Genomic DNA, 22,593 nt, shown 5'->3' on the forward strand with positions numbered 1-22,593 from the left:
TTAAATCTAATGCTAACTTGAAGGTCCACACAAGGACACACACAGGTGAGAAGCCATTTTCTTGCAAAATATGTTCGAGGAATTTTGGAAATAGTAGTCATTTGACGGTCCACATGAGAACACACACAGGTGAGAAGCCATTTTCTTGCAAAACATGTGAAAAAGATTTCAGACATAATTCAGCCTTGTTGGTTCACATGAGAAGAGCCCACTGGGGAGAAGCCGTAACTACGAGACCTGTGGGAAAACATACTTTGAGGCTACTCCATTGACGAGGCTTATAAGATCATACATACAACAAAATACCACCGTTATTATTTGTCAACATCCACTACATGTTAATTATGAAAACATAGGTATTTGCCATGAGAACAGAACTTTTCGGACACCACCAAACATGTAAGAGCTGGTAGTTGATGTTCTAAAGAAACCAAAGACTTTTTTTTTTCTTTATAAATGCATGACAATAAAATGGATTGTACTGTGTTTTATTGAGGTGGATAATGTCTCATGTCATTAGCGATCATTATTTCAATTACACACGCACAAGTCATGAAATGGATGTTTTGGACTTGGTCAGCAGTCTGACCTGGCTCAACACTCCCTCTGATAACTCATCACATTGGACGAGTTTTTCAACTCTTCATGGTTGAAGATGTCCAGTTTCACGTCACGGGAAAAATTCAGATGCAACAAGAAATTAAGACAAAATAATGTTCCACTGCAACTCTCAGGGCACACATAGACAGGCACGTGCACAGATAGAGCCCTAGTGGTGCTCAAGCACCAGCCCCTTTGCCCTGGATGAGAAAAGTGCCCTTTTTGCTGGAGACACATTTTTTTCATTCATCCGTATTTAAGAATAAGTTACTCTCTCGGTCATCAAGTCCCCCCAAATGTGTTTTAATATCCGACGGGACATTTATTTGAGTTATTGTGAGAATTTCGCCCCGACCCGCTCCGCGGCGCTCATGAGCCCCCCCCCCTCCCCCCGCCGCGCTCCTCCCTCCTCCTCCACTTCCTCCTCCGCGCAGTGCTCCTCGCGCCACCAAACGGCTGCACCTCCTTCTCCTCTGACCCGCAGCACCAGACAAACAGGTCATGACGGTGTTTGTCCCCTGACGTTGTTTTGTGATAAATCAACAGTGGTGTATAAAGTACCCAAAAGTCATATTTGAGTAAAAGTAAAGATACTTGACTGGAAAATTACTCAAGTAAAAGTAAGTCACTTATGAGAATACTACTTGAGTAAAAGTATGAAAGTATCTGATTTTTTTTGTACTTACGTATCAAAAGTAATTTTCTGATATTAAATGTACTTAAGTATTGAAAGTAAAAGTAAATGCTGTGAATAAAAAAAACAAAGGGTCAGAATTTTGAGAATTATGAAGTTTATTTGTTTGGGTGCTGTGGCCGCCATGAACAAGGAGTATGAGCTAGGATGAACTTAGCAATATATGAATACTATGAAATTACTAAAATATAAAAACACGATAAACACAGAAAAAAGCAGAACCAAAAGTAACAACCAAAATCATCACTTTAAAGTGAAAAATGTCTTGTTCATCTTCAAAAGAAGTTGATTTTCAAAATGGACAGATTTCAGTGTCGCTCTTCTTGGGCTGAAGACGAGTCTGAAGAGCCTCACAGGCCCTGATGCAGGTAAGAGCCGTTCACAGGCCCTGGTGCAGGTAGAGTGTGTCTAGCTTCACAGGCCCTGGTGCAGGTAGAGTGTGTCTAGCTTCACAGGCCCTGGTGCAGGTAGAGTGTGTCTAGCTTCACAGTGTGTCTAGCTTCACAGGCCCTGGTGCAGGTAGAGTGTGTCTAGCTTCACAGACAGCCTGCACACAGTTGGGAAGCATTTCAGCAAGTCAACGTGATCCACGTCTCCATCCAGCTGTTTGCTGCTGTCATGCGCTTGAGATGACGAAGAAGAAGTCCTCTTCATCAGATGAACTGGACCTGGTGGCATCACCTAGCTGCAGGGAGGGTTCTTCCATGTGCTGCTTGATGTATTCCATTCCTGAAATAAAGTGAGAGTATTATAGACATGATAGAATTAATAACACTTCCTTACATGTCATGACCCCAACCAACAGTTTTGTACTAAATAGTTTGTTTTAATTTGAGGTTTATACATTTAGTTTCATGCACTGTCCGTGCATCCAGAGTTGATTTGTGAATATGTACTTGTATCTGTAGTTAAACACAACAACAGTCCCAAATCAATATCGTCGCCATTACTGGACCGTCACTCTTATAATATGAATACAAATAATGATAATAATGCTGTAATGATTAGCATTATATTATAGCTAAGACGACTCAAATCAACAAATTCTCACAACTGTCAACACTTCTTCAGCTCATTAACTCGCTAGAGATCCGTCTACTACACTCACGCTAATTGTCTCATTTAATTGACGATAGCTAGCGAACGTTAGCCTAACATACAACATGTGTAGGACAATCAGACACCTGTCTTCCCCTCTCCTGCCAAAGATATAACTTACTCCAATCCTGAGGACAACACTGCTAGATATCTTAACAGGTTTATGATGACTAAACATGCACGTTGCGGCTCATGGGATTAATCTTAATTTACCTCAATGTGTTTCCTGAGGTTGGTGTGTTTTTGAAGGCCAGTATCTCCGTAGCTTTCGGTCGGCATAAGAGGCACTTCATCCGGTAGGAAGAAACTTTCACTCCGACAAAAGAAAAGAGTTCGCCCAAATATGGCCACGGACGTTGATCTTGGTCCCCGTGGTTGCTCGAGTAGCTTCCATTGCTGCTCCACATGAAATGAGTCGTATCTGTAGCCGCTCGCTCGCTAACATCCTGGGCATCACTGGGAATAGAAAGAGCTGCGGTGTGTTCCACAACAGTCCCCGATGTTGCTCATGATTATTTTTTTCCGTAGTAACGAGTAACGATACTGTTTCAGGGGAAATGTATCGGAGTAAAAATACAAGTTTTAATTGCAAAATGTAGTGAAGTAAAAGTAAAAGTAAACAGAAATATAAGTAGTAAAATAAAGTACAGATACCCAAAAAAACTACTTAAGTAAAGTAACGAAGTACTTCTACTTCGTTACTATACACCACTGTAAATCAACCACAACATTAGCGCTGCTGAAAACATGACGTCACAACTGGTCCGACGTTTCATAAAACATGTTTTTTTTTTTAACTCACGAAATCCGTGATTTCAAAGCCTCGTCCAGCTGTTTACTGACTTTAGTTATGTTTGGAGAATAGAGAGAGAGGAGAGAGAGAAGAGAGAGAGAAGAGAGAGAAAAGAGAGAGAGAGAGTTCTTATTCCGTTCTATTTAACGGGCTAGTCTAGGATTTTCGTGGCCAGACTAAAAACAAAATCATAAGGCCTCTGGTATTGTTCAGAGGGCCGGAGGTCAAATGTGGAGGCGGGCCGTATTCGGCCCGTGGGCCTTAGTTTGAGGACCACTGCTCTTGGCTGTTGATGTCGATCAATATCGCTCATTTTGAAAATGACGTCAGAGGGCAATACGGATCCGTATCAGACCAGGAGGGCAATACGTGGCTGGCATGACGCCCATTAGCCAATCAGAACGCTTGTACTGTTGTTGCTATATAATAATTCATCTTTATTCATAAAGAAAATGTAAGCTCGCGGTCTGATGCTGCCCAGAAGAAATGCAGGTCGAGGATGTATTGCATCATCAGTGTATTGCTGCTAATGCTTCAACTCTTTCAGAATTTTTTTTGGCATTGGGTGCCCTTTTTTTTGGTTTGAGCACCTGCCCCCCAAAATGTCTGTGCATTGTAGATAGCAAACTCCATAATACGCTTGTATCACACTGCCGATTGCATATAAATAACTAATAATTGCACAAATATTTGTATTAATATAAGCTGAACAATGAACAATACCTTTTTTTGTATCGGCATACCCAGGCGTTACAAACATTATTCAATTATACTACTAATTCAAATATTGAGAATCAGAAAGTGTGCGCATCTCTAAATGACATTAAAATACAAATTATTTCCTCTGAGGGTCGAGGGTTGAAAAATTCAGATTCAACTGTTTATCTCTCATACAGTCAGTTCTTGAGAGGGTGCTTTATTATGCTTTTTGTTCTTGTAAAAGCCGGAGGGCTGGAGTCCTTCCTTCTATTGATTCCCTGCCGGAAAATCCAAAAAAAACAAAAGCAAATCTAGACTTTTGAGCGGTCTCTCGGAATGATGCCTTTATTCATAACAATTTTTTTTTATACATTCGCCGTATGAAAGTTTGTCGAATCATTTTCAAATCAAACACATTTTCAAAGCAAACACCTACAAAATTATTTAAAGTCAATCTGAAGTTATGAGATGGCACAGAGGGAGAACATAGCTGTCAGAAAAGATAAACTGGATATCAGATGAAAAACAAACATCATAGCATGAGGAGAAGCACAATTTTATTTTTCTTAGTATAACACGAAAAAGAGTATATATATATATATTTTTTTTCTCTCAATTTATTAGACTATTTGCCCTTTTTGAGAAACTATCAAAAACGTAACAACCACAATATTTCGTCGCAGGGCTTCAAATGATACTTTCATGACAACAATAGTTAGTCCACCGTCTCTGTGTTTGTGAAAAATTAACAACAACGTTTTTGGGAAGAGTCATATTCCCACTGGATGAATCAACCTCACATACATATATTTATTTTTGTGTGACACTTTTAAGACTTCCTGAGAGTCTTTACACATTCATAGAAGGCTGTATGAATGCAAGTCCAAACAGATCACTCTGCAGGACATATATATATATAGATATATATATATATATAGATATCGATATGTGTGTGTGAGTGTGTTTGTGTGTGTGGCTATATGGTGGCGATGATGGCTTCACATCCTGCAGCAAATCCACGTCATATTGTCCTGCTGTCACTCCGACATCTGGTGGAGATTTAAGTGGAACACCAACTGCATGTCTAACGAGTGAGAGGAACACTCACACTTGTTTTATGCTTGGAGGAAAAATAGATTATTTAAAGTTACTGGATTATTAATATTATTGATTTATGTAAGAAGCCTTTTCATGTTTAAGCTGGTTTGGGTTGGAGGTATTTTTAAGTACTTTTTAAACTGTTTGGTACCGTCGTGGAGTTAAAGTAGCACGACATACTCACGTAAAGTCTTAGTATTGTACCTTAAAAGTTTATACTTAATGTACTTAAACAAAGATAAGTGAGATATTTAGAGTTGGACTGTGTAGAATAGCCACATACTATATGTTGTATACAATATTTTCAAGGTTAATTGTTTCTTATGTGCTAAAATATTTGTATTTAAAAATAACTTTTTGATGTATACATTGAAAGGAAGCGCAAACAAAACAATACAGTGGCTTTGTTAATATCTATTATAATCTCAGCACATCCCTTTGAGGCTGCAAACCTAATTTCTGTTTATTACCTGAGTTAATCAGCACAACATGTACCGGCTTACAACATGATTTACCTCTCATCTGATAGAACTAAACCAAAAGGTCAATGTATGTGGAATCTCTCTGTACCAGACTTTAATGAGAAACACCTAATTACAACTCATCCATTATTTTATTCTGCTTGATTAATCATATTCTAGTGATGAAACATTTTCACCTCTCTATTTAACCACACGAGGCTGTTGTGAACACACATTCTGCTAAAGATTCTGGTCCATGTTTGGGTATTTCCTTTGACTCATGCATCTCCACAGGTTTGTCCACTGAAGCCACCCTAAACTCCGACTACAGATTGGATCCCTGCCAATTGACCACATCTTGTCCCACAACAACCTCCACTAAATCACTGTTCACACCAGTTAGCCTGATAAATCATGACTACTATCAAGGCTTGGAATTAATAAGAACTCGCAGACTAAACAATAACAAGATCTGGGCTGTGTGGCGGGTTATGTGCTGGTTGATTACCCGCCGCGTTGGAAGATAATTGGCAAGTCATTGGAGGCTTTCAAAACTGTTGGAAATCACAGCGTCTCTGAAAATTCTATGTGTCAAAATAGTTCAACAATGTAATTACCGGAAAATTATCCACTCCAAGAAGAAATTACTCAGCATATGTGTTTGCTGCTGAAATAACGATCTGAATGAGAACCTTTAAAGGGACAGTTCACCACAAAATAAAGAAAATACTTATTTTTCCTTACTCGTAGTGCGATTCATCAATCTAGTTTTGTAGATGTTTGCTTTCTCTCCAAAATAATGGGACAATATAGCACACGACTTGTGCCGAGTGCCGGCTAGTGCCATTATATTGGAGAGCAGGCAGACATCTCGACAGCCAATGGCTCCAAAACTAAGCCACTCGCACCAAAACAATCAAGATTGATAAATATTACTAAAATAGGTCGATGGGAAAAATATCTATTTTTGATTTATGGTAATCATCTATTGTGCTGGTTTTTATTGATTTTCCTATCGACCAAATCAAATCATTCACAATCTAACACCAGTCTGCCCTGCTGATAAAGAGGCCCAGTTAATTTTTTACAGGAACAGTACTGGACCCCAATCTTCCAAAAGACAGGGATTAAACGTTCTTTTATTGACAACAGAGAGCACGAGACACACTGTTCCACGTTATCAAAAATGGATGACTACATTTACTACTTGATGTTCTGCTCCTAACCCAGTTCAATACAGGCCTTTATCTCTGCAGGTACCTAAGATGCTCTTTATCTCTGCAGGTACCTAAGATGCTCTTTATCTCTGCAGGTACCTAAGATGCTCTGTATCTCTGCAGGTACCTAAGATGCTCTTTATCTCTGCAGGTACCTAAGATGCTCTTTATCTCTGCAGGTACCTAAGATGCTCTTTATCTCTGCAGGTACCTAAGATGCTCTTTATCTCTGCAGGTACCTAAGATGATTTGTATCTCTGCAGAAACCTAAGACATTCTTTATCTCTGCAGGTACCTAAGACGCTCTGTATCTCTGCAGGTATCTAAGATGCTCGTTATCTCTGCAGGTAATCAAGACGCTCTGTATCTCTGCAGGTATCTAAGACGCTCTGTGCAGTCCTATGCCACTGATGCTGTGGGTTTACAGAAAGCCCTTCTGATGGGAACACAGTGCCACCTGGTGGAAGCTAGGACAACTGCATACCGTGGTCACAGCCACCATGCTGCAGCTCAGCTTTTACCAGCCACAGGTCAGTGAGGGGACAGTCTGTCAACAGTGATTAACTCTCATACCTATAAATAAAGAAGAGGGAAAGCCTTTTAAAATGAGATGGCCATGACTTAGCATACATTAGTTGTATCCTTTATCATCACTATCTGAATGTCTAGCTTTTTCTGAGAAAATATAATTTTTCATAACAAACTCTTGTACTAATTGCATTTAAAACAATTTAGTACCGACCCCCTCCTGACAATGTCACACGTCTCCTGCAGCTTCTCCATCTTGTTTCTACATTCAGCTGATTTTTTGGTTGCAAACAACTCATTACTGACTGCATGACGCATTGACTACCACAATACCAATAAATCAAAGCAAAATGATACGATGGGTGGCAGATAAAAAAAATGTTTAATGGATTTTTTCAATGTCAAATAGTTTCACGTGAATACTTTTTTGGAATTTCTCGTTTATGAAGAGATACAATGTGCATAAATGTTATGACATTATGTATAATAATGTATTATTAGGAATCCAGTGCACTTATTTACAGCTGAAAAATATTAAAAAACAATATATCCTACATTATGTTTTTTGGGATAATGTACAATTCCTTCCCTTGTTTCCCTTTTACAAAACGGAGAATTTGAGTTTTTACATCCAATCATGTCAATTAGTTTTTAGTACATATTCAGATGTTCCAACAAGACACAATAGTATAAATAAAAAACTGGAAAAATGTATTGTGTAAGTAATGTGAAACATTGCAAGTATAAATAATATCCATCAAATCTTTTACAATACTCTGCTACATAAAACCCAACACAAACATTGTGTGCAGGTTGATGTATTTCAGCATTACAGATTTGAAATTATGCTTGATCTATTTACAGCATATATAGATGGCACAACATCACAAATGGTTGTATTTTATTGGCTTGTTTTGTTCTATTTTCTCTGCCTCATTGTTTGCATTTGATCTTCGTTTCAAGTTTTCCTTTTCACCTGCTCATCATTTTCCTTCACTGCAGTTTGCATTGTTAATTTATGTTACAGTCATCTTCTGGTATTTCTTTAAACTCCTTTTGGGTGCTACAAATGGACCGACACATTTCAAAACTTGACAGATTGCACAAACTCCCTGACGAGTTGCATGCGATACATCACACTATGCTCTCGATGGTGTTCAGAATTGGGGGACGCTCAGCCTCAGGGTGCTGTGCTTCCTGTTGCCTGTAGACCTGCTGGTAGTCTTTCAGCACCTTCACCACCTCCTCATGTCTGAACTGCATGGCGTCGTCGACTGGGAGGTTGCCCCACCTGCACAGCAATGAGTACAAATGAGTACGATGAGTCAGCAGGTACGTCATGGAGCATTTTCAGCACTGCACAATAATACAAGTCACAGTATGTGGTAAAGACAACTTCAAATGTTCATTCTGAGGTTTCATCTGTTAATGCAGGAACATTCTGCTACTCAGGCATATGGCTCTAGATGTAGGTTACCCTGAACTTTGCATTTTTTACATGTTTGTATTAGAGATGCAATACCAAATGAGATTAAATACTGTGTTCCTGAAATGCAAGAATAGAAAGATAAGATGCACACCGTCATTCTTATAATTTGGTGGACAGTTATTGCTGCATGCTCGGGGAACTCTTGTGGTTGTCTAAAAATGGGTTATTCTCAGCAAAATTAGCTCACAATAAAAGAGAGGAAAGTACATCATAGATCTGAAAACAACATAAAACAAACACATATTTTCTCATAATCAAAGTGCAGTGCAAGAAATTCAAAGCTAAAGGATAAAAACACAAGTGTTCGATGCGGTTCTCACCTGTCTTCTACAAAAGGATCAACTTTGCAGATTTCAGTAAGGAACGTCACCACATCTTTATGACCTGAGAATGAACACAAAAGATGACAAAGTGCTCTTTAAGATCATATTGACCAAACTAGAACGATTTTCACAATTGACAAGTGTGACAACTTGTGGGTGGAACACAAAAAAGTGCTAAGAATGCAAAGTACATGGAGAAAGAAAAAAAAGTAGGACTCTTTTCCTCCAGTCACGATCCAAGTCCGAATCAGATTTCGGAGCACAGAGCTCTGCCTTTTTCATTTGCAAGAAGACTGTTATCACTCCCATGTTTATCTCGTAAACAAATAGCTTGCTTACCTGGCTCATTTTTTCTTTTTTAAATGTCACCGTTGAACTTGCTGCAGAAAAGCATTAAATCTGTGCTGCGAATAAACCTAGAGCACAACAGACGACAAACAATCGACCATATGGTGCCCTGAGAGGCTGCGTGAGCCGATTTGTTCTTAGGTTTGTATAATGTGAGCCAAAAAGTTACTGTGCCTCCCAAATTAATCAAATTAAGTGGAAAGTAATTTAGCGCTGATCACAGCGGTGAACACACAACGCGAGTTAAATACAATTATCCTCTGAGCTTAATTGTTTGTATAATAAAAGGTGCTGTTGGGTTGTTGTTTCAATCAACCCTCTTTCGGAAATTGCAGTATTTTAAAGGTAAAATCATACATTTTTCTTCTAAGCTGAAGGCCTTGAACAACACACGGAGGCATTTTCACTGCTCAGGTTGATGTCAGGTGGAGCTGCGCTGTGTGTACAAGTAACGATACCCTCAAAAGATCGAGGCGACCCCAGAGCATGAGGGGAAACTCCGGGCTGCTGCCTGAACAAAGAGTTGATTACCACTTCCTTTTGACCACAAAACAAATCTAGTTTTCTCCAAAATCCTTGTTTTCTGTTTTGCAATACTTAACACATGCAGACTAGTATGATGTTGTGCAATGAAGGGTTAATCTGTTAAGAAACATATCTTGTGTTATTGCGAATAAGAATACAGTTTATACACAGTATATATATATCTAGATATATATCATCAGCAAACTACAGGTAGCCTGCAGATGAATCTAACCGGTGTGACTTCTACCGACAAAACAAAAAGGAGGGCGATAGAGATGTTCACGCCCACATAGTCAGTGGTGTATAAAGTACCCAAAAGTCATACTTGAGTAAAAGTAAAGATACTTGACTGGAAAATTACTCAAGTAAAAGTAAAAGTCACCTATGAGAATACTACTTGAGTAAAAGTATTAAAGTATCTGATTTTTTTTGTACTTAAGTATCAAAAGTAATTTTCTGATATTAAATGTACTTAAGTATTGAAAGTAAAAGTAAATGCTGTTAATAAAAAAAACAAAGGGTCAGAATTTTGAGAATTATGAAGTTTATTTGTTTGGGTGCTGTGGCCGCCATGAACAAGGAGTATGAGCTAGGATGAACTTAGCAATATATGAATACTATGAAATTACTAAAATATAAAAACACGATTAACACAGAAAAAAGCAGAACCAAAAGTAACAACCAGAATCATCACTTTAAACTGAACAAATTCTTGTTCATCTTCAAAAGAAGTTGATTTTCAAAATGGACAGATTTCAGTGTCGCTCTTCTGGGGCTGAAGACGAGTCCTGCGATGCTGAAGAGCCGTTCACATGGTGCAGGTAGAGTGTGTCTAGCTTCACAGGCCCTGGTGCAGGTAGAGTGTGTCTAGCTTCACAGGCCCTGATGCAGGTAGAGTGTGTCTAGCTTCACAGGCCCTGATGCAGGTAGAGTGTGTCTAGCTTCACAGGCCCTGATGCAGGTAGAGTGTGTCTAGCTTCACAGGCCCTGATGCAGGTAGAGTGTGTCTAGCTTCACAGGCCCTGGTGCAGGTAGAGTGTGTCTAGCTTCACAGGCCCTGATGGTGCAGGTAGAGTGTGTCTAGCTTCACAGGCCCTGATGGTGCAGGTAGAGTGTGTCTAGCTTCACAGGCCCTGGTGCAGGTAGAGTGTGTCTAGCTTCACAGGCCCTGGTGCAGGTAGAGTGTGTCTAGCTTCACAGACAGCCTGCACACAGTTGGGAAGCATTTCAGCAAGTCAACGTGATCCACGTCTCCATCCAGCTGTTTGCTGCTTCATGCGCTTGAGATGATGAAGAAGAAGTCCTCTTCATCAGATGAACTGGACCTGGTGGCATCACCTAGCTGTAGGGAGGGTTCTTCCATGTGCTGCTTGATGTAGTCCATTCCTGAAATAAAGTGAGAGTATTATAGACATGATAGAATTAATAACACTTCCTAACATGTCATGACCCCAACCAACAGTTTTGTACAAAATAGTTTGTTTTAATTTGAAGTTTATACATTTAGTTTCATGCACTGTCGTGCATCCAGAGTTGATTTGTGAATATGTACTTGTATCTCTGTAGTTAAACACAACAACAGTCCCAAATCAATATCGTCGCCATTACTGGACCGTCACTCTTATAATATTAATACAAATAATTATAATAATGCTGTAATGATTAGCATTATATTATAGCTACGACTCAAATCAACAAATTCTCACAACTGTCAACACTTCTTCAGCTCATTAACTCGCTAGAGATCCGTCTGCTCCACTCACGCTAATTGTCTCATTTAATTGACGATAGCTAGCGAACGTTAGCCTAACGTACAACATGCGTAGGACAATCAGATACCTGCCTCCCCCCTCCTGCCAAAGATATAACTTACTCCAATCCTGAGGACAACACTGCTAGATATCTTAATAGGTTTATGATGACTAAACATTAACGTTGCGGCTCATGGGATTAATCTTAATTTACCTCAATGTGTTTCCTGAGGTTGGTGAGTTGTTGAAGGCCAATATCTCCGTAGCTTTCGGTCGGCATAAGAGGCACTTCATCCGGTAGGAAGAAACTTTCACTCCGACCAAAGAAAAGAGTTCGCCCAAATATGGCCACGGACGTTGATCTTGGTCACCGTGGTTGTTCGAGTAGCTTCCATTGCTGCTCCACATGAAATGAGTCGTATCTGTAGCCGCTCGCTCGCTAGCATCCTGGGCATCACTGGGAAGAGAAACACGCGGCAAGGACCACTGAACCCCAACCTGGTGCTCGTGCTGCGTTCAGGTGCGCTGCGGCGTGTTCCACAACAGTCCCCGATGTGCTGCGTTCAGGTGCGCTGCGGTGTGTTCCACAACAGTCCCCGATGTTTCTCATGATTATTTTTTTCCGTAGTAACGAGTAACGATACTGTTTCAGGGGAAATGTATCGGAGTAAAAGTACAAGTTTTCATTGCAAAATGTAGTGAAGTAAATGTAAAAGTAAACAGAAATATAAGTAGTAAAATAAAGTACAGATACCCAAAAAAACTACTTAAGTAAAGTAACGAAGTACTTCTACTTCGTTACTATACACCACTGCACATAGTGCTCCAATCAGGAAGAATAAGTGAAACCCCCCTGTGTTGGGTTATCATGGGCACACACAGTAGGGATGAGTCGGATAATAACTGGTTTATTTATGCTTCATTCATGATTTCTTGGAGTTCATAATTTTCGGCTTTTCAATGCAGACCTTTTGAGAGCTGAGGAAGTCTTATTTTTGCCAAGTGGTCAAACTGATTTGCTGCCTGACCGCTTTATGGTTTGCCCGTGGAAGTGATTTAGTGCTTGCTCCTTCACTAAATAACCGAACCGCAGATTGACAGATTACGTGGAACTCACCCTCTGCTGCAGAGATATGAAGCGCTGTTCGAGAATCATAGTCCTTCAGGTCCATGTCCATGGACGACAGAGCGAACCTGAAGGAATGAATAAAAGCACAAATACACATTTTAGATTTATTCTACATGCAAGTACAAATATGATAGACAGATGCATTATCACCAAAGAAATACAGAAATTACCCTTCACATGTGGATAATAAATGCCAAGCAGCATTGAAGTAGTTAACTCCACTTTATGTTCGATATTCATTAAATCTGAGTGTTTTCTGGCACCCACGCCGGGTGTTAACATTATGAAGGCCATCTGCTATACGGGACAGACAATAAACAGGTTGGCTGGGGATGTACCTTCTCAGGGCAGACACGTCCCCACTGTAGGCGGCGAACATCAAATTAAAAACTGACTTGTTCTGCAAATACAAGGGGGAAGAAATATAAAACACAGAGAAACAAAAACACATTCAACACACGAGCAAGATCAAACTGACAAAGCAACAAACCCTGTCATCTCCATCCGGTCGGCGAGGATCCTGCTTCTTTACAAAGTGCCTCAGGTTGTCATAATTGTGGAAATTGAAGACTGAAACGAGCTCCTGAGGGTGGTAATACACAGTATAATGGTGAGAGGAGGAAAACGCTGGAGGACTTGTGTATCAATGTATGCTTTCAGACAAAGAAAACTAGAATGCAAATTAAACCTGCTCTTTTTTTTAGAACAAGGCTTCTGAGGCCACTGGAATGATTTTATGTCATCATGCTCTAGTAATCAGTACCACAATTAGTTTTCTGTAAGGCAGCTATAGAGTTTACATCTCCACGGTATTGACTGTTGGACCTAAACTTTTCAAGATTCTGGTTTTGGTCGAACAAACTTTAATTGGTTTGTCTAACGAAGCAAGTTAAAGCCGCTTTGTGTAAGATTTTAAATGTTTCGCTTCAATAGAGTGAAAAAACAACAGCGCAGGAGACAGTAATGACAAAAGAATATGCCCTCAAAATGATTTGATGCTATAATCCAATAAACATTATGGACATTGTGGCTTTACTTAAGCATCTTCTCCTCTGCCGGGAACAGTCCAAATGCAAAACCTTTGTCCAACCTGACAGAAGTGAATTCCCCGGACGCTGTTTCCAACTCTGTCCAGAGGAGGAGACCAACACAACACTCCCATCACGTTCGGGATCACCAGCAGTATGGCACCGGACACCCCGGATTTGGCCGGCAAGCCCACCTGGCAGATGAGAGGAGTGGGATTTGTTTCAGGTCAACAAATGACAAAGCTTTTCCTTCACAGTTTTCACCCTGATTCATCTGTTTATTTCTGTTTTTGCCAGAGAGCCGGTACACTCACTTCCTCCCGGGACTCACATGAAAAGCCATCTGGCCAGAGAAGTCGTACATGCCACACGAGTGCATGAGACTCAAAGTGTTCCGCACCGCCTCCGCACTCAGGACAAGCTCGCCTGTGATTGGACAGATCCCCCCGTTGGCCAGAGTGGCAGCCATGACGCTTGCGGATTCACAGGTCACCTCGATGGAGCAAAGCTGAGGCCAAAAGGAGGACCAGGTCATGGTCAACACCATTGGGTCTTTTTTCACAACAGCTAAATCAATATAAAGCTCCACAAGATTATTGATGAAATGATTCTTCATGAAAAGCGCCACTCGATGGTAGAGCGTGTTTACCTGGAAGTAGAAGTCCAGGGAATCGATCATATCAGCTCCCGGAGGAAAACACTGGTGAAGGAAATATGATCATAGTGACTATGTGAATTATGCCGGCCTAGCAATCTTCAGATGTACTATGATAATAAAGAATATCTTGGTCTCGTCATAAGGTTATCTTTTAGACTGGCTCCTCAAGCGGGGTCAAAAGGTCGTGGATATGCCTCGAGCATGATAAAGGCCATCGAGAAGAAATCTCAGTTGGGCTCAATGATTGTTTGTTTTGGAAATTGATGACGGAAGCAAACACGGATAGATGGATGGAAGGTACATTTTTTGTCATGCAAAATAAAAATAACAAATTAGAAATAGATGTATTGCAGTGGATAACAGAAGTGTTGGTTTGACTAACCTTTCAAACTAAATATGAATAAAATCAAAATCTTGGTAGAAAATGTGTTTTTACCAGACAACAAGCTGGCTTTTCAAAATATTGAAATTAAACCATAAGCTTTACATGCAGAGCTGAAACAATTATTCCATTTGGTATTCAGCTTTTGCGAAGGCAAATATGTGGCATTTTGAATGCCACGTATTTCAGCATTCGGGAACTGACCTTCTTCTCTTTCATGTAGTATCCAATGGCAAAATTTCTGTTGGCCGTTTCTTTTTCTGACTGGAACCTGACACAGAGAGGAGGAGAGGTCAATACAGAAACATCAATAATGCAATAGACGCAACACAGTCTTTCAACTTAGGTGTCCTGAAAAAAGATATTATAACTTCAAATGTATTTGTCAGGGCACTCACATGGCATTGCTGAATCCCACATACTCCTGGCCAGCCATCTTTTTCACAAACTCCATAACCTGGGCGAGCAAAGACAATATTTTACGAGTGCTGCAGCATCTCTGACGAATGACACGACCCCTAGTTTTATATTCGTGGGGCTAACGGAGGCGAGACACTCTACTTACATAGTCAAACTTCTCTGCCTTATTTGAATGAGGCTGAAAAACAAAGCGAGAGTTATTTGTATGTTTTGATTGTAATGGCCACATTCATGAACACTGAACTTGACTGATGACTTTGGTACTACAGTAATCATAACACTGTGGTGTGAAACAATACATGACTGTATCACTGATTGCATAATTTATTACTTTATTTATCAGTGGGTAAAGTACAAGATCAAAGATAGGCAGTGGTCATAAATCACAGAGCTCAGGGAGAGTTCAGGGATTATTTCACAAAACATGACTGCAGACGACGACATAAACCTGTATTTTTCGGATTTAAATCTGCAAGACAAGCTTTGAATATGTTAATAAAAAGCAGTTATATGCTGTCAATAAGATAAGAGTTCTCAAAAAAGGATTACAAAATTCCTACTCATATCTATATATATAAATAATATAATATATATATACACATATATATATATAAATAAATATATAAAATAATATATATATTTTTAATCAAAGACATTTGATGACTGATTTTGGGAAAATAAAAAAAGGAATCAGTTGCAAAAATCGAATGCTTGTGTGACAAAGTCCAAGTTAGTAAACTGTTCTGTGTGTCTCGCAGCAGGCCGTATGTCCATCTGTTTACCTTGATAAGAGAGCTGATCAATATGGCTCCAGCGTTCACCATGGGGTTGTGGGGCTTATCTGGGACATAAGACAGAACGTTAATGAGGGCTCCTATACAAAATACATAAGTAAGAAGTTAAATATTTACTGAGAGCATAGCATGTATATAAGATGTGGACAGAGTCACCGTTATGTCACTCATTTGTGGACTATGGTTCTGAAGCCATTTTGTTTTCGCCACCAGAAGTGAAACAAGAGGGTGAAAGCAAATACAACCTGATGCTGATTAAAAAATTTGTAGGCAACCAAGATCCTAAAATGTACCTTTCGTGAACTGAAAACACACCGTGAAAGGATTAAAGCTGTAAGACCATAACGACCTGTCAAGCACAAGGTAGCCACGCCCTAAAGCATAGCCTGATGTATTGTCTAATGTTCTCTAAATTGGATCATAATTTATTCAATGAACATGATTCTGCATTGAAGAAGACTTGAAACTATACCGATTAAGACCATAAACACACATTTACAGTTTTTACTTAGGTAATAAATCAAGTGAGAAGTATGATCACTTCCTCATAGACTTCCATACATTTTGACAAATTTTCGCAACCAGAGGAGTCGCCCCCTGATGGCCAAGAGAGAGGATGCATTTTTAGGGCACTTCCTCATTGGTTCACATTTCAGACCTTCACGTAGCCACTTGGCTCAGAGTCAAAGACATAACTAGAACGGGCACTCGGTAGAGCGCATACCTTCGCATATCACAAGATTGGGCATTGAATTATTAACATTTTAGCATTAGTTGCATGCCAATTGGCTATAAATTGACCGCGCTATGGTAAAAAGAAGATTTTGACCTTTTCCTGACCTTGACCTTTGACCCGATCGATCCCAAAATCTAATCAAATGGTCCCCGAATAATAACCAATCATCCCACCAAATTTCATGCGATGCAAGAAGATGTTGACCTTTTGTATTACCTTGACCTTGACCTTTGACCCGATCGATCCCTAAATCTAATCAAATGGTCCCCGGATAATAACCAATCATCCCACCAAATTTCATGCGATTCGGTTTAATACTTTTTGACTTATGCGAATAGCACGCACGCATACAAATACACGGCGATCAAAACATTACCTTCCGCATTTTCAATGCGAAGGTAATGATCCAATAAGAAAGTGATGAGGCCTGGCGCACCTTCATCATCAAGCGAGAGCATGTTGAACTTGAGTCCACTGGGCTCCATGCCGATGTAACGGTGAACCCGCTCTGTTCCCGTCTCATGGACGGCGATGGCGTACTGCAAGGGCTTCACACAGGACTGCAGGCAGAACGGCTGCTTGGTGTCGCCCACCGAGTGCCTGCGGGAGGACGACAGAAGGTTTCAACTCTCACTGCACATAAAAACAGAGCCTCTTTGACCCCACCGGGAAGATGGACTACATATTAATACTCAGTGCAGACACAGTTACGGTGCGAGTCGGCTCCTCCTCCGCAACGCTGGGGCACTTAAGTTGTTCGCTGTCTCGCGTGAGGTCATTTCAAAAAGGCACGAATAAGGAAGAGGGCGAGCACTATTTTGAGCTCTCTCGTCCAGAATTACCCCTCGCTTGTGATGGTTGCACGCACACACACACACACACACACACACACACACACACACACACACACACACACACACACACACACACACACACACACACACACACACACACACACACACACACACACACACACACACACACACACACACACACACACACACACACACACACACACACACACACAGTTGCATCAATATTACAGAACAAGAATAAGTTAATTCGTCCCATAATTAATAAACTATTCTGTTGAGATTGAAAGTCCATTCTTAACTCTTCACTTTAAATACACTCAACGCTTAGTCAAACATTCTCTCATTTAGTTTATTTGTTTATCAGATTCAATTGTAAAGTTTTATCTTGAAATATTGAATGATGCCTTATATATTATTGCACTGTGTTTATTGTAACGCACCAATCACCAAGTCAAATTTGTGTGTGAAAATATACTTTGCAATAAAACCCTTCCGATTCTTAATCGGGGAAACAGTAGTCGACGATACAATCTCACCACAAGGTCCACTGAGTGGCTGATATTTAGCTTTCAATCATAACTCATGGTGGTCCTCAGCATTAGTCAAATCAATCGCAACGTTTAAGCCAATTAGGACGAGAAGTCTGATAACTGTCTATCGATGAAGATCATGTGATATAAAACAAGCTACAAGCGACATAAAAGCTACTAAATGGACGTTGTGGCGCCGATGTTTTCGTCAACAACTAATCTGTTATTCGTACCTCTGTCCGTCCACTGTACACAAAGACACCCCCCACAGTTCTGGACTAAATTTAGCGAGTTGGGGGATGTAGTCTGCCACCTGAAGTCAGAAAACACAAGAGAAGCACAGTAAGAGTTCAATTGCACAGTTTAAGATTTTAAATAAAGAGTCACAACAGTTATTGTGTATGAGCAGAAAGTTGAAGTGAGTAAATGAATAAAAAGTCAGTTAAAAAAAAAAAGTTAGTAATGCCGTTCATCTTTAGGATTTTCATGCAGGCAAATATTTAGAAGGCAGTATGAATTTAAAGAAAGCCGTCTACTTCACACTAGGTGACCCACATGAAACATGTGTGTCAGGCTTAAACAACACTCTACACTCCTTGTGTTAGTCACTACAATAAGGAACAAACAAACAAATGCAAACCTTCCCATTACGTTGGGTTTGAACCGTGTCGTAGATCTCATTTATTTTTTGTGCAAACACGTCAAACTCCGGGATGACAAATTTCTTTCTGAAGGCCTGGATCAGCAGGACGATGTTCCCACCAACACATCTTAGGAAAAAAAGAAAAAAAAACATAACTCAGGAGCAACTCACTGAAAATGAAATAGATACTTTTGAATTCACTGTAACATAGTAAGTGTGTGTGTGTGTGTGTGTGTGTGTGTGAGCGGCAGCTGCCAGCTATCAGCCTACAACGGGCCTTTGCTTGGACGAGCATGTCAGTAAATAAAGCTGACATGTCACATTAACTACATAACACCGATTTGTCACACCTCCAGGTTTTTATTGAATTAAACTAAACGCATGTCTACCATTTCTGTACACATGTTTCAAGTGTGCACGGAGGTTTTACTGACTAGCTTTGGCTAGTTATATATTAATCAACAGAGTGGACAGAGATAATAAAACGTGTTAGCTATCATCACCTCTTTGGTAAATACCGAAGATTGATTGCAGGTACAAGAAATCACTTGAAACTAATAATCGGAAATATTAGATTTCCATGACAATACTCCGGTGAAATGATTTCATTTGTATGCAAAACCTGAAAATCTAACTCGATTTCTGCATTGGCCTGCAATATATTACGAAACCCATCATATCGGCGGTTGGGGGCGACCCCTTGGAAGTAAAGCGATGGAATTAAAGCCCACTCAAGACTTTAACCTTAACGAGTTCCAAAGAGTTCGCCAAAAACATTTCAGTCATGTCAAGAATGTGTCGACGGTGCTGTGTGACATTCTGACATTCTTCACATTGCTGTAGACTTGTAATAAATAACTTATGATCAGTAATGGGGTGTGTGTATGTGTGTGTGTTGAAGACAAGGGAAGAAAGACAAAGACAGAGATAACCTCCCACCGGGTCAAATACAACAAATGCCTCATTCGAATGGATTGTGTCCGAAGGTCAGACTAAGAATAGTTTGGGCTCATGCCGACACCGGGGAATGAATGGAAAACAAAACATGAGATAGAAATGAGACACAAATGCCGTTGTACTGAAGAAGAGCAACACGCCCTCAAAACAAATCTATTGTGGTGTCTCCCGCCAAAAGTGATCCGTTTCATTCTGAAAAGTCAGCTTTAAAAAAAAAAAGTAAAAACACGGCTCAATTCAAAATTTGCTTTCTAGACAAAACTTCTCATCTGTGACATCGCGACTCTTGTTGCTCATTAAAGTTGCAGAAATGTTACCACGCGTCTTTGTAGTGATCTGTGTCCTCCCTCTGCACAGGGGAGGGCACTTAAGTTGCACCCGATGAAACAACAAGGTCTGTGGTGGATAATAACATTTTACTGTGCCATTCTAATTAAAAATATATTTGTGACGGCTTGAACACCACAAATATTTTTTTAAAAGAGCACTATTTTTATCGGGGCGGGTGGAGACAGTGAAAACGTTAGCAAACCAACACATGTTATTGGGCCGTCTGGGTGGAACTATTCCTTTAGATCTGCATCGGCATCCAGTGAGTTTACAGGTGTTAAAGTGAGTTGTCTAAATGCTTTTGATTGAGTGACGTCTCACCTGTGGAAAAGGTCTCTGTCCATCATCACCTCACTAACAGATTCATTCACAGCATGTCGAAGCTCATCCATGCAGTCCTTCAGACGAGGGTCTGACGGGTGAAGGCCGGTTTTCTTCAGGGCCTGCAAACCACAGTGGAGCACATACATCAACAGAGAGCCAGGCGGGGGCTCGGTTTGTGAGGTTGGTGGGCCTCGAGCTACTTACTGAGGTAAAGTAGGAAATGGGGACTTGTTCTTTTCCATCCGTGATGGTGTAGAAAAGCAGGTCTTCCACGCCCGAGCTGGCGGAATTTGAATGAATGTTCCTGATGAAGTGAGGATCAAACTCTCAAAAAAAGAACGCAAACATTCTTGCATGATGTAGGCTTATTTTTGTCACAGCAGCGTAAACACAGGGGTAATTGATAAAAGTGCGTAGGCCCCCATTATACTAAAGCGTCAGAGCTATTCCAGTGAGCCGGCATGCACAATACCAGCAACCTGACCCACCGAAATGAAAAAGGATCATACAGTACTTGTGTGTTATTCATTACAGCTGTGTTTACCCTAAAAATACATGTCAAAAAGGCTGACGAGGACATACTCAACAACAAATAGCTACTGAAGATATAGCTGAGATGATGATTTTCAGGACATATAGGTATTTATTTATTTTGCCAGGTGCAACTACAATTTGCATATAGGAGATTTGCTCCCTTTGAAACTCTTTTGTCTGCCTAACGTTGCTTCAAACGCTAACATCAGAGAGACAATTCCCTAATTTATAGATGACACATGGTGATAACTGACACATGACCTGACAATGACCCCCTATGTAGGCTACTGCAGTATTTATATCTTCTTAATTCTACTACAACAGGCCCAAGTAAAGCGTACTGCTCTTCACCCAAGAGACACTTACGTTTTGACATGGAAGTGATCCAGGCGTGTAGTCGGTGGTTTCTGGGACGTCGTTGTGGATTTCGTGGTCAGACAACATGCTGGCTGGATGACGAAAACCTTCCTAAATGAGTCTGTGTGTTTGACGATCAGCTGGACAGAGCTGGACAGACGCAGCGCTCTCAGACGCTGCATGGCTCCCCACAAACACGCTCTGACAGGTCGATACTTACGGCAGAGGAGCCAGGAGATAAGATTGCTGGTTGATACGAGTTGTTTTCACGCGGCTTCTGCAGGTCACTGACTTTCATATGACAAGCTGAAGTTTTGCTGCCTTCAGGTGTCGTCGGGATTTTTGTTTCTTTCGACTCATGAACTTTTTTTTTTTTTGCCAAGTTATATTTCCCCAATTAGGTTGCTGTACTTGAGAACCTTTTTGAGGTAATTGTTCTTAACTTAACTGGATTCTGCTAAATTCAGTCTACTTTATACTTCGACCTGTCAGAGTGAAATATTGTAGGTGAGACTACTTTTTACAGATTCAGAGTAGGCTAATACTACCAAATATTATTTAAAAAATACATTAGCCTACGTGTGTTATTCTAGACTTTTTTTCTCACCATTGTAAAAGTTTACAAGCTACATTTCAGCAGCTAATAGTAGCCTACAAACAAAAGAAGAAAAAAGGGGAGAAAAGACACATTTACCAGCTGCAGCTTTAAACTAAAGTGCATGATGAGTGTACTTTCACTTGTTGCACTTAAAGTATATTATTAGTTTGGCAACTTTTACTTGTGGCAGAAGATTTATTTAGGCTACTATGTTTTTGCTACTTTTACTTAAGTAGAATATCTGAGTAGCCTACTTCTTCCACAACTGGTTAAAACATTTTTTAATTTGCCTCATATTTAGCACATGTATGCACTTCAATGTATTAAAAGTAGCTCTGCAATTTAACTTTCACGATCACACGCATAATGTCCAGACATGCGCCACAGAATATTTTACGAGGGGCACTTGAAAGCACCAGGGGGGGTGGTTCGTGTGCTATATTAGCAACGCACCACCTCAAGTGGCAGCTGTCACTTAACTGACAGATCAACGAGCCAATCAGGGGCTGCAAATGTATTTTGGTGAGCAGAGGTCTGCCACGAGGACTTCATGGGTTTCAACCAGGATTCATTTAACGTTTTTTTACCATATAATTATTCTGTAATATTAATGCAACAGACAAACACTATCATGGTACCAAACAGTGTTTAGATAAGATGGAATCATAACATAACCTCACACCTGCCACTAATTAAGGCAGGGACAGTTGGTCCAAGAAAGCCTTTGAACTGTT

General features: G+C 40.2%; 1 protein-coding gene across 2 annotated transcripts; it reads right to left on the reverse strand.

Annotated features, from left to right (window-relative positions):
• Positions 1-4,198: 4,198 nt before the first annotated feature.
• gls2b (glutaminase 2b (liver, mitochondrial)) lies at positions 4,199-21,536 on the reverse strand. 2 transcript variants are annotated; one of them, XM_056436396.1, is made up of 18 exons: positions 21,271-21,536; positions 20,575-20,674; positions 20,368-20,489; positions 18,757-18,886; positions 18,350-18,429; positions 17,208-17,371; positions 16,024-16,082; positions 15,387-15,419; positions 15,220-15,278; positions 15,026-15,092; positions 14,431-14,481; positions 14,113-14,289; positions 13,844-13,975; positions 13,244-13,336; positions 13,092-13,153; positions 12,742-12,818; positions 8,998-9,061; positions 4,199-8,479 (listed from the first exon to the last, which is right to left on the reverse strand). In XM_056436396.1, exons 1-18 carry the CDS (start codon positions 21,441-21,443, stop codon positions 8,323-8,325), a joined length of 1,800 nt encoding a protein of 599 aa, XP_056292371.1. In that variant the 5' UTR covers positions 21,444-21,536; the 3' UTR covers positions 4,199-8,322. The 2 variants fall into 2 exon arrangements, 1 of the variants encoding a protein (XP_056292371.1); XR_008834327.1 differs by lacking the exons at positions 4,199-8,479; positions 8,998-9,061 and adding an exon at positions 10,884-11,259 and having other exon boundaries at positions 11,839-12,818.
• Positions 21,537-22,593: the final 1,057 nt, after the last annotated feature.

The sequence above is a fragment of the Pseudoliparis swirei genome, chromosome 18, assembly GCF_029220125.1.
Source record: "Pseudoliparis swirei isolate HS2019 ecotype Mariana Trench chromosome 18, NWPU_hadal_v1, whole genome shotgun sequence".
NCBI lineage: Eukaryota > Metazoa > Chordata > Actinopteri > Perciformes > Liparidae > Pseudoliparis > Pseudoliparis swirei.